At 37.4% G+C, this 13,585-nt stretch overlaps 1 protein-coding gene across 6 annotated transcripts in view; it reads right to left on the bottom strand.

The window, feature by feature from the left end:
* Nucleotides 1-260: 260 nt before the first annotated feature.
* Nucleotides 261-13,585, bottom strand: part of LOC127618115 (E3 ubiquitin-protein ligase TRIM9-like) — a 42,298-nt gene continuing 28,973 nt past the window's right edge. For 4 of the 6 annotated variants that reach the window (XM_052090391.1, XM_052090393.1, XM_052090392.1 and 1 more), the window contains 2 exons: nucleotides 5,231-5,393; nucleotides 261-2,982 (listed from right to left, as the gene is read on the bottom strand). In XM_052090391.1, the coding sequence (XP_051946351.1) occupies nucleotides 2,905-2,982; nucleotides 5,231-5,393 (241 nt within the window). In that variant the 3' untranslated portion in view covers nucleotides 261-2,904. Of the gene's footprint in view, nucleotides 2,983-5,230; nucleotides 5,394-8,058; nucleotides 8,116-13,585 lie in introns of all 6 variants that reach the window. The other 2 variants (XM_052090388.1, XM_052090390.1) reach the window with 1 other exon arrangement.

Here is a 13,585-nt window from a genome sequence, read left to right as displayed (position 1 = left end):
TTACCAGTTACACCGAGTGCTCGATGTGATGATAAGCCCAGTATTTTTAAAGGACGAATGGAGAGAGGGGCAGAAAGTCTCTCCCTCTCTATTCGAAACACCCCTCTCTGTTCAGCTCTGTCATTTGACTTACTGACGAGTCCATGTTTAGTTCACTCTGAGTTCACATGTCCCTAACAAAAAATACTATGGTAACTAGCTACTTAGGCCAAACATATTTTATAAGGGAAATGACAGACATCTACATGTTTCATCTGGTCCAGTTTATTGAGCATGGAACTTTACAGATAACAACAGTTCAGACACTTAATAATAATGATACATTTCTTATATTGGGATTCATTTATGAAAAAATACAATTAATTTAGAATGGGTGAAATTTTCCCTCAATGCAACCCTAACATTCAGTTGTTTGCTGAGCCCCAAAAACAAACAAACAAAAAACAGATAAAGTAATACACCTGCCCTAATATTTGAACCCCACCAGTGGGATCATTTAAAATATCTATTAAAGCAAATGTACATCTTTTATGGTAAACTAATAGCTAATGTTTCAAGCAGCTACTCCGTATGCTTTCTTGTTTAATGTTCTCTTTCTTTTGGATTAACAACTATACTGTTCAATAATGCATTTGTTTTTCACATTGAACATAAGCAGCACCAGTGCTTTGTTCAGCATTTGCGTTTTTAGCTTGTGCAGCTTTGAGGAAGCAATGAAGGAATAAGGCAGAGAAAGAAACAAATTAATTCTCATCTCTGCATAATACATTATGTAAGGCTTTGGAAATGCCTGTGTGTGTATGTGTGTGTTTGTGCGCGCGTGTGTGTGCTGTGTCCTAACAAACAGAGAGCCATTAGCATCACTGAAACACATTCACCTCATGCTGGCATTGTCTAAAATGTCCCATTTATATGTGTGTTATTCCTCCACTGTAGTACACAGAAGGGATTAGAGAGATTTCATATTGATTGAGGTGAAATATGAAAGTGTTTGGGTTTAGGAATAGGGTTCTGATTAGATCGTATTTATGAGGATAAAATAAAAGTTAAAAAAAGAGAAGATCAAGGGCCATATTACAGAGACAGGCCTATCTGGTCTGTTTTGTAACCATGATGATTTCAGTTATAAACATAGAATTCTTTAGAGTTAATTTAACACTTAATATAGTATTACATCACCTAGGGGTAGGACGCAATAAAGAAAAGGGAAGTAACAGATAGAATGTTTCTTTAATACGGCATCTGGTTTGGGTATGAGTTAACAGAGCTTGGGTTTAGCTGTCAATTTTTCTGGTTAAAATGTCAAAATAGGGTTTGGGATTAGGGAAAAGGCTTGAGTTTAGGGCTATGCTTCAGTAGTTAGATACAGAATGTGGAGATAGGGACAGGCCCACATTATGGAGGCCCGTGGCTGCAACGGGGCCCCCAACTCCCGGGGCATCTGCCACCCTATTCTGCCCTGGTGACGTTCATGGGAGGAGCACATGTAAACACATTCAGGGGGAGACGGTGATATAAACACAGAGATGTGCATTATCCCCTGGAGGACTGCTAGGGGCCCTTCGGAGTGGTGAGCATCAGAGCCCACGGTACCTTAATATGGCACTGGATAGGGATAGGATTTAGGTTTACAGTTTAGGAAGAATCTAACAATAACTGAGGTGTAATATACAGTCAGAGTTTATAGCTCGTATAAGATGGAAATCAGACATTTGACTCTAGCTTTTGCCCTCACTTCGACTTGCAGTTATAAAGACATCATTAGAATACCTTTATATGCAACATAAAATGTTAGAACAGTTTAAAAATGCATCCTCTAAGGTCTAACACACCAATAACTTATTTCTAAACTTAACTTCACACAGAAGATTTTATCATGAAACAACAGACAGACATCTGTTAAGATCCAGTATGATGGGGATTCACATCCATGAGCACCTTTTCCATAAAATAACTACAACAACATCAATAATAATAATCATAATCATAAATATAATAATATCTAGAAAAAGAGTAAGCAAGAGAGGAAAAGTATTGCAATATTCATTTACCTCACATACATCAGGGTTAGTGTTAATGTTAGGGTTAAGTTATGGTTTGGCTGACCCTAACTCTCACATATACACTGATCAGCCACAACATTAAAACCACCTGCCTAATATTGGTTAGGTAAATTCTAGAGACTGTTGTGCATGAAAAACCCTGGAGATCAGCAGTTACAGAAATACTCAAATCAGCCCATCTGGCATCAACAATTATTCCATGTTCCAAATCACTGAGATCAAATTTTTCCCCATTCTGATGTCTGATGTGAAGATTAACTGAAGCTCCTGAACCGTATCTGCGTGATTTTATGCACTGCACTGCTGCCACACGATTGGCTGATAAGATAATCACATGGATGACTGTTGGTGCCAGATGGGCTGGTTTGAGTATTTCTGTAACTGCTGAACTCCTGGGATTTTCACACACAACAGTCTCTAGAATTTACTCAGAATGGTGCCAAAAACAACAAACATCCAATGAGCATCAGTTCTGTGGACGGAAACACCTTGATGAGTGAGGTCAACAGAGAATTTCCAGACTGGTTCAAAGCTGACAAAGTCTAAAGTAACTCTGTACAATTGTGGTCAGAAGAATAGTATCTCAGACTGCTATTCAGAAATGTGGGTTGGCGCTGTTTAGGCGGCTCGAGGGGGAACTACGAAATATTTGGCAGGTGGTTTTAATGTTGTCGCTGACCGGTGTATAAGGTCCATTTACATTTCAGCACTCTTAAACCCTGTTAAAACACATTAATGACTGTCAGAAGCATTTTCCCTCACCAAGCACTCATAGCTGAATCCATGTGCACTCATCTGTACATGTGTGTTTGTATGCATGTCAGTTGTGTATAAGGAATGTTCAGCAGACTGAGCCTGCAGGTTCAGATTCTCCAGGTGTATAAAAATCTGGAATAGGCAGTCCAGAATGAAGAGTCACCTATTAAATGAAAAACACATACAAAAAAATTATTTTGCATTTTGAAAATGAATCATCATCAGATAGACCCATACGCCATACTACAAAACTACACGGAAAAAAATATTAGTTGGCTCAACAACCATATTGTATGAAAAAAAAAGTATCTTCTCAGAAAATTATATTTACAACATTTTTATCTAAGCTTAATTTGCATTAATGTGTACAACACAAATTATACATTTTAAAGTGAATAAGAGTGATAGGGCTCTATTTTGTGCAGTGCTATGCGCAACGACCATGCACTACATCATAGAATATTTTCACGAGAGTGCTAATTCTAAGTGCAATTTTTGAACATTCCTTACCAGCGCAAAGAGCAAGTTGCCGTGGGTTTAAGTTTTTGCACTATCTGTGGGTGTATGCGCACAAACTTTGGGTGTATTGTATGGAAATGAAGTGCCGCAAAATGTAATTTGTGATTTTCCTGAAAAATATTTCATTGCACAAAGATGTTTCAAAAGCAGGTCTGTTTTCAGTGCAAAGTCCAAACTCAGTTCCTGCATTTGTAGTTTAGAGATTTCACTAGCAGGTGGTAAAAATGTCATGTCCAATATAGTGGAAAATCAGATTATGTCCCTGAGTTGTAGCTGTCTTATGAAACAAAAATGTATATGATTTATGTTTAACTTTCTAGTGGTCATAGTTTATTTTTCAATTATTATTACTGTTATATTTACAATTGTATTTATGATATCTAATTTATGTTGGTATATTTCCACCTGTTGTCATAGAGTGAATTTTAAGTTACTGCAAAAGGTACTGGAGAAAGAAGCTGGAGAGGATAAAATGTTTGGATTTGTTATATGATCTTTGGACCATTTCGTATTTTTGATTATATTTTAGTTTCATTTGAAGTGTAATTTGAAATTAGAAATATTTTTGGTGTTTCAATAAATAAATGTAATTGTTCAATATCAAAATCGATGGGTGGAAGTGAAGTGCACGTCGATACAATCACTATTAATACATACTTTGTGTGTCAATAGATGGAAATTATTAATAATACTTACATTCCCCATAATTTGTACATCCAAATCCTAATCAAAAGGAGCGTGTCCATATTTCTATTATTCAAATTCATTGCATGAAGTCCATTTACACTGCCAACTTATTATGATTGTGTTGTCGTTGTATATATCGCTGGTGCTTGAGGGAATGGACAATATAATGGGGTGCAGAAGGTGCAAAAACCAGAGACGAACCTCCGAATTAAACTGCACTTGAACAAGCCCATTAGTGTGCATGGTTTTTCCAAACCCATTTGTGCCTATACTATAGCACATACTTGCACAAAAATACAAAATCTTCATGGCCATGCCCACTGACTTTTGTGCTTATGACTTATAGCATAGGACTCTTAAAATGTGTCCCATAAAGTAAATGAATTTACTTTTTTCAATTGTGAGTTCCTTGAACTTCACTGGCTTAAAAATCCATAAAATTAAGATTTAAAGTACTACTAACTCAAATGACCAAGTACAGAACTACTTGATTCGTTTTTTGTGTAAAGTCCCCATTAGGGTGATTACTGTTCCCTTTGGTAAAGTTGGATTCTGTTTTCAGGATTCTGATATTGTTCCTTGCACTTGTGCATAGTGAATGTGCATAGCTGAAGTGCAACTTTATCTGCATCCCATCTAACCTTGGTCATTATTTTCTTCTGAGCCACATAAATGAGATAGAAACAATAATATAAATGTTAATTTTAAACAAAGTGCTAGAAGCTAGAATCTTAAATGGGGACATGCCATTTTAAGTAAATAAAGTTGAATAAACTGATACATTTGTGTAGATCTAACAAATGTTTTCTAGTTATGCTGACATAATTTACTTAAAAACATGATGCAAAAAAGCTTGTCGAACATTTAAACAATTTCTGGAAAACAATCTTGTGTGTTGCACCATAAATTCCAACCTCAGATCTCACACAGGCCTAAGCAAAGTTTTGCCTTCAAAAGTATGCAGTCAATTTTCAGTGGAAGAAACACTGTTCTAGTGTGGATGAGGGATGTCAGCATAGCTTAATTAATGTGTTTACAAACAAAAACATATTTGTGTGAACATGGCCTAAGATTAACAATATAGTTTCATCCATTATTCATATTAGAACGGATATACATGTTGACCCAGCCAAAGACTTTCAGCACTTTTTGTAAAATAAAAAAGCACTATGCTTTGAATGATAGAAATGAGAGGTAACCGCTACCTGAACGTTGCGGTTGAGGCTGATGGCAGGGTAGTACATGCCCTCCAGTGTGTTGAAGGCAACGGGTCCCTGTTGTTCATCATTAATCAAAAACAACAGAATCCCACGAGAGAAATCCAGCAGCACACCCACAGTCACTCCTTTACTTATCCCTCCATCCGTACTGAGAGAGAGAAGAGAAAGATAGAGAATGAATGATGCTTTAATAAAATAGGTTGCAAAACCTAAACCATGCACATAGACCCTTCCATTTGACACACATAAAACATACTCAAAATAAACTAGGGCTATCCAATAGTCATTTTATTCACAATTTTTAAATAGATTTTTGCCTTTTAGCTTTAATTCTTTCACCTCTCTTTAGCTGCATTGTGAATAAAATGAACCAACAGCAGGTGGTAGTAATGTATCGATAGTTTTATTGTTTATTTGTACATGCCTTGCTTAATGATGATAAAGTATGTATTTTTTGTTTAAATGCTCTCTCCTATTCAGAGACATCTATAAGAAAGCCATTTATAGGCTGATATCCTGAAGATCAAAAGTGTAAACAATGTGGCTCTGTAGCAATAACACAACATTTCTCTTTTTTGTTTTAATCCAGACTAGCTCGACATAGCAACATTGGGTTAAACAATAGTGTGACTTTGTGGCGGGACTATCTGTTTGAGTGACCAATGGAAGACGGGAGTGTTTGGGAAACCTGTTTGAAAACAGACATTATTTAGCCTTTCGGTTCGGTGATGCTAGTGACAGAATCTAAACACGTCACCTTGGGATGGACGTTAATGACACATAGGGCTCTATTTTCGTGAGTGCACAAAGTGCAGCGCTATGCGAAACAACCGTGCACAATGTCTTATTTGTCTAAGTGCAATTTTCGTACCAGTGCAAAGCACAAGTGGCTGTGGGGGGAGTGATTGTGCTATCCATGGGTGTATTGTATGGTAATGAAGTGCCAGTTTGCTATGTTCTTTAGAAATAGGCATTTCAAAACCACGTTTTATTTCAGAGCAAAGTTTAAACTCAGCTCCTGCTTTTGCAGTTTAAAGATTCCACCAGCAGGTAGTAATAAAGCTCATGTCCAAACAAATACAGCGGAACATGAAATCAAGTACTGACTTTTATGAAACCATAATTACAAGATTTGTGTTAAAGATCTATAGGTCATGGTTTATTTTTCAATTGTTATTATTGTGTTTCTATTTACAATTGTATTTATTATTTAATTTGTATTGTTATTTTTCCACCTGCTGTCGTAGAGTGATTTTTAAGTCACTGCAAAAGGGGCCAGTGGAAGTTGATGGAGTAAGTAAAATGTTTGGATTGTTTTTTTTTTTTTTTACCATTTCGTTATTTTGATTATTGACGAGGAGGAAGGCCGGGCTGTGACTATGAACGCCCGGTCCCCAATCTGGCTAATCAGCCAAGGAGAGGTATAAATGCAGCGGAATGCAGCAGTTCAGGAGAGAGAGAAAGCAGAGAGGGGAATAACCTGATTTGCCCTCAGCCACTCCCCAAACTCTGGCAGATGACAGCCGCTCCTCCCCGGGGAGACTGGAGCAAGTCCTCCGACCCCTGGTGGATGGAACGCCCCTCTACGTAGGGAGTCCATCCGCCCATGGCAGCAGCTTCACCGCACCAGGCGGCCGGCAGCGAGCCCCTCCTACCCTCACGGCTGCCCCTTTGTGTTGGCTGGTAGTGGTGAGGACTCCACGACAGCGCATCCCTCCTCCTTCCCGGGTTTCGGCACCAATGTAACAAGGTTGATATGGGAAAGGAGGAGGCAGGAACTGGCTGAACCGTCAAAATAATAGTTTAATGAAAACTTAAACAAAAAGACACAGAACACAAACGCACACACTGCAGCCACGTGTGTCTCTCTCTCTCCCGAACTGCTGCATTACGCTGCACTTATCCCTCTCCTCGACTGATTAGCCTAATTGGGGGCTGGGCGTGCATAGTCACGGCCCCACCCCGCCCTCCTCCTCATCACAATTATATTTTAATTTAGTTTGTAATTTGAATTTAGAAATATTTTTGTTTAATATTTGTGTTTCAATAAATACATTTAATTTGTCAAAATCAACAGGTAGAAATGTAGTACATGCTGATAGAATCACTGTTAACACTAGCCATGATGTGTGTCATACTTAACATTCTCTATAATTTAACATTCAAATTCTGATGAGAATCATATTTTCCATGCATATAGATGGAGCGTGTCACTGTGATAGAAATACTGTATGCCTGACATTCATGAAGGATGCAGTTTATTCACAAAAGAACAATTTAAAATTATTTAAATAGTAATTTCTTATATTCTTCTAATTCACTGCATACAATCCATTTATGCTGCCAACTTCTTATGAATGTGCTTATATCACTGGTGCTTGTGGGAATGTACTATATAATGGGACACAGATGGTTCAATAACCGGAGAAGAACCTCTGAATTAAATTGCACTTGACCAAGCCCATTAGCGCATTGCGCATGCGATTTCACCAAGCCCATTTGTGCCTAGACTATAGTGCATGCTTGCACAAAAATACCAAAAGTTCATGACCATGCCCACTGACTTAGCACATAACTTATGGCATAGCGCTGCTAGTGCTCTTAAAATAGGGTCATTAATCATTAATACATACACAATCCTTTAGTTTCAAACATTGCCCACCAACATCTACTCAGTTTATTTACATTAAAAAGACTTGTACTTCACATTGACAACTAATATTGGCATTATATTCATGCTATATAGCCAGAGTGGAACAGGCTGACCCAGCTGAGCCTGGTTTCTCCCAAGGTTATTTTTCTCCATAACTCACATCTTATGGAGTTTTGTGTTCCATGCCACAGTCGCCTTTGGCTTGCTCACTGGGGGCCTAAAGACAATAATTTTAAAAGCATGATTTTCAATTGCGTTATTCATTTAAACCGCACAATGAGGACTTTAAGACATTACAGCATCATTTTCTGTATTTTCTGTAAAGCTGCTTTGAAGCTATGTGTGTTGTGAAAAGCGCTATACAAATAAATGACCTTGTCCTGTAAAATGTCCTGTAATAAAAAAGTGTAGGCAAGTCTCTGACTCTAAACCACAAGCAAAGAAGGCACTGAAGGTATGGGAGAGTTTCCAAAAAAAAAAAAAGAGAGAAAGAATGAAAACAGTAGTGTATTGTTCACAGTGACTATGTGGGAGAAGGTGTTATTGCTATATTGCTATCTGATGCTGTAAATATAGTGTGATCTATGAAACTGTATTTGTTATGCTCAAAAGCCATGAAAGCTCTTCACTCTTGGTGATCTGCACTTTCATTGAGTGTCAGTGGGTGTATGTCTGCATTAGGAGTGTTTTAAACAGAAAAATCATGTTTACTGGATTCATCTATAAACAACATTGGCACCTTGGCATAATATAGCATGACTTTTACAATTTTATATGTACAGTGCATTAAAAATGATTTAGACCCCTTTATTTTTTCACATTTTGTTATGTGGCAGCCTTATGCAAAAATGCATTCAATTATCAATCTACACTCCATACCCCATAATGACAAAGCAAAAACCAGATTTTTGATAACTTTGCAAATTTATTAAAAAGAAAAAACTGAAATATCACACTGATTTAAGTATTTAGACCCTTTGCTATGACACTTGAAATTTTGCTCTGTCCCATTTCTCTGGATCATCTTTGAGATGTTTCTACACTTTGATTGGACTCCACCTGTGCCAAATTCAATTGATTGGACATGATTTGGAAAGATACACACCTATATAAGGTCTCACAGCTAAAAATGCATGTCAAAGCAAAAACCAAGCCATGAGGTCAAAGGAACTGCCTGTAGAGCTCAGAGACAGGATTGTGTCAAGGCACTGATCTAGGGAAGGCTGCAAACACATTTAGGCTGAATTTAAGGTTCCCAAGAGCACAGTGGCCTCCATAATTCTTGGAAGAAGTTTGGAACAACCAGGACTCTTCCTAGAGCTGGCTGACTGGCTAAACTGAGCAATCGGGTGGAAGGGCCTTGGTAAGAGAGGTAACCAAGAACCGATATTCACTCTGATTCAGAGATCATGTGTGGAGATGGGAGATATTTACAGAAGGACAAACATTACTGCAACACTCCACCGATCTGGGCTTTATGGCAGAATGGCCAGACAGAAGCTTCTCCTCAGTGCAAGATGCATGAAAGCCTGCTTGAAATTTGCAAAAAAGCACCTAAAGGACTCTCAGACTGTGAGAAACCAGATTCTCTGGTCTGATAAAATGAAGATTGAACTGTTTGGCCTCAATTCAAAGCGTCATGTCTGGAAGAAACCAGGCACCGCTCATCACATGCGCAATACTATCCAAACAGTGAAGAATGGTGGTGGCAGCATCATGCTAAGGGGTTGTTTTTTCCATGGCAGGGACAACTTGACTGGTCAGGGTTGAAGGAAAACTGAATTAAATGCAAAATAAAGCGATATCCTTAATGAAGACCTCAGACTGGGCCGAAGGTTCACCTTCCAACAGGACAATGACCCTAAGTACACAGCCAAGACAATGCAAGAGTGGCTTAGGGACAACTCTGTGAATGTCCTTGAGTGGCCCAGCCAAAGCCCAAACTTGAACCTAATCAAACATCTCTGGTGAGACTTGAAAATGGCTGTCCACCAATGGTCCCCATCCAACCTGACAGAGCTTGAGAGGATCTGCACATCAAAATCCCCACATCCAGGTGTGCAAAGCATGTCACATCATAACCAAAAAAGACTTGAGGCTGTAATCGCTGCCAAAGGTGCTTCAACTAAGTACTGATTTAAGGGTCTGAATACTTTTTAATTAGTATTTTATTTTTAATAAATTAGCAAAGTTATTAAAAATCTGGTTTTTGCTTTGTCATTATGGGGTATGGAGTGTAGATTGATGTAAAAAAATATATTTAAAGCATTTTAGCATAAGGCTACAACAAAATGTGAAATAAATGAAGTGGTCTGAATACTTTCTGAATGCACTGTGTATATATATATATATATATATATATATATATATATATATATATATATATATGTTATATTTAATTATGTACTGTGCAAAAGTTTTAGGCACTTGTGAAAAATGTTGCATAGTGAGGATGAATTCAAACATAATGCCACATAGTTTTCATTTATCAATTAAAGTCATAAAAAGTCCAGTAAACATAAAAAGCTAAATCAATATTTGGTGTGACAACTTTTGCCTTCAGAATAGCACCAATTCTCCTAGATACACCTGGAGAACTTGCCACAGTTCTTCTATCTATTTATGCTGTCTCAATTGCTTCTGTCTCTTCATGTAATCCCAGACTGACTCAATAATGATGTTGAGTTCCGGGCTCTGTGGGGACATACCATAGGTATGGCTTCTTGTTCTTCTATTTGCAAAGGGAATGTTGAAATCTAAAATAGATATTTGCTACTGATACACTAAAAGCAGAATATATATATATATATATATATATATATATATATATATATATATAATAATACAATTTTAAGACAAATGTTTGTAGTTTTGTGCAAAATATAATGCGCCTAAGACTTTTGCAGTACTGTTTATATACTGTACATATAATTATATATAACTTTTACCATTATTTATGCAATCTTTGAAGAGTTTATGTGAATACATTCTACAACAACAATCAGTGCATAAAAGTTATTTAAATAATAAAACTGGCTTAATTTGAGATTTAAATAGCATGTACTTTGTAACCAAGGGCAACTGTGAACATTTGTTTCGGGGCAATAGTCAGTTAGTCAAGCTTTTGAATAATAATTAGAATAGTTTTATTTATATAGCACCTTTCTAAAACCCAAGGTCGCTTTACAGAATTAGCAAAACAAAGCACAAGTAAATACACAAACATAAATACACAGCATAATGAACATGATATAATAAAAAGCAAGATAATCCAAGTAACTATCACTCATGAACTAGAAGCTTGAATGTAACACACAGACAAAATATGTGTTTTGAGCATTGTTTTGAAATCAGATGGAGAGGGTGCAGCTCGGAAATTTGGAGGGTGTGAGTTCCAAAGTCTAGGGCAGCCACACTAAAAGACATAGTACCAATGGATGCAAGTCTAAATTTTGGGACAGCATCAGAGGACCTCAGAGAATGTACTGGAGAGTAAACTTGGAGTAGCTCAATTAGATATTGAGGGGGGAGATTATTAAGAGTTTTGTTGGAGAGTATGAGGATCTTATACTGTATCTGGTAAGTGACAGGCAGCCAGTGTAGGTGCTGCAGAATAGGAGTAATATGTTCAGAGTTTTGCATATATCGTAAACGTTTGAGTGTTTTTGCTGATTGCCAACTTAAAGCACGTTATAACAATCCAATCTTGATGTAATAAAGGCATGAACTACAGTTTCAGAATCCTTATGGTTTAAAGTGGAGTGAATATGAGAGATGTTACGGAGGTAAAAGAAAGCCGTTTTTGATGAAATCACCATTAAAGTCTAGTGTAATGCTTGTATATTTGGAAATGAGTGACTTTGGACCAGTCAGAAAAAACTCAGCTTTATCAGAGTTAAATTTAAAGGGATATTTCACTCAAAAATGTAATTTCTCTTATAATTTACTCACCCTCATGCCATCCCAGATGTGTATGATTTTTCTTCTTCAGCAGAATAGAAACATTTTAATATTTTAAGAAACATATCTCAGCTCTGTAGGTCCATACAATGCAAATGAACGGTGAGCAGACCTGTATAGTTAAAAAGAATTACAAAGGAAGCATAGACGTAATCCATATGACTCCAGCGTTTTAAATCCATGTCTTCAGAAGTGATATGATAGGTGTGGGTGAGAAACAGAACAATATTTAAGTCCTTTTTTACTCTAAATTTCCACTTTAACTTTCACATGTGAAAGTGAACCTAAACAGGCACCACATATGACTTTCAGATGTAAAAGTGAAAGTGGAGATTTAAAGTAAAAAAAAAAAAGGACTTAAATGTTCATCTGTTTCACACCCATACCTATTATATCGCTCCTGAAGATATCGATTTAACCACTGGAGTCGTATGGATTACTTTTATGGTTCCTTAATGTGATTTTTGGAGCTACAAAGGTCTGATCACCATTCACTTGTATTGTATGGACCTACAGAGCTGAGATAGCCTTCTAAAAATCTTAGTTTGTGTTCTACAGAAGAAAGATAGTCATACATATCTGGGATGGAATGAGGGTGAGAATTTTCATTTTTGGGTGAACTATCCCATTAAGGTGATTTGACTTCAATGCTTCAGCTCATGAATCCAGGTACAAAGTACTTGAGGGGGAAAAACAGAGTTGACAGGAGTGCTAATGTAGATCTGAGTGTCATCAGCGTAACATATAACCAATTTAATCAAATGCTGAGCATCAGTATATCTAGTGCACTGGAATCAGTTGATCAGGAGGTCATTTGGAACACTAAGTAATGCAGTTTATGTACAGGTTTGTGGATGGAAACCAGACTGGAAAGGTTCACAAAGACAGTTGGCAGATAGATGAACTTGCAGCTAAGAGGCAACAACTCTTCTAACTTCTAATGCCTTAGACAGGAAAGGGAGGTAAGTGATGGGTCTGTACCTCTTCATAGCTAATGGATCTGTACCAGGTTTCTTGAGGACAGGGGTAACAGCAGTAATCTTAGGTTGTAGTGGATTTATTTTTATGTTTTTTACAGTTGAAGTCAGAAGTTTAGATACACCTTCGCCAAATACATTTAAACTCAGTTTTTCAAATTTCCTGACATTTAATCATAGAAAACTGAGTCAAGTTTGTAGGCCTCCTTGCTCACACACGCTTTTTCAGTTCTGCCCACAAATTTTCTATCGGATTAAGGTCAGGCTTTGTAATGGTCACTTCAATTCCCTGACTTTGTTGTGCTTAAACCATTTTGACACTACTTTGAAGGTATGCTTGGGGTCATTATCCATTGCCCATTTGTGACCGAGCTTTAACTTCCTGGCTGATGTCTTGAGATGTTGCTTCAATATATCCACATAAATTTCCTTCCTCATGATGCATCTATTTTGTGAAGTGCACCAGTCCCTCCTGCAGAAAAGCACCCCCACAACATGATGCTGCCACCCCAATGCTTCACGGTTGGGATGGTGTTCTTCTGCTTGCAAGCCTCACCCTTTTTCCTCCAAACATATCAATGGTCATTAGACCAGAGGACATTTCTCCAAAAAGTAATATCTTTGTCCCCATGTGCACTTGTAAACTGTAGTCTGGCTTTTTTATGGCGGTTTTTGAGCAGTGGATTCTTCCTTGCTGAGCAGCCTTTCAGGTTATGGTGATGTAGGACTCATTTTACTGTGGATATAGAT

This window comes from Xyrauchen texanus, chromosome 24 (assembly GCF_025860055.1).
Source record: "Xyrauchen texanus isolate HMW12.3.18 chromosome 24, RBS_HiC_50CHRs, whole genome shotgun sequence".
Classification (NCBI taxonomy): domain Eukaryota; kingdom Metazoa; phylum Chordata; class Actinopteri; order Cypriniformes; family Catostomidae; genus Xyrauchen; species Xyrauchen texanus.
This window is presented reverse-complemented; position numbering and strand designations above follow the sequence as displayed.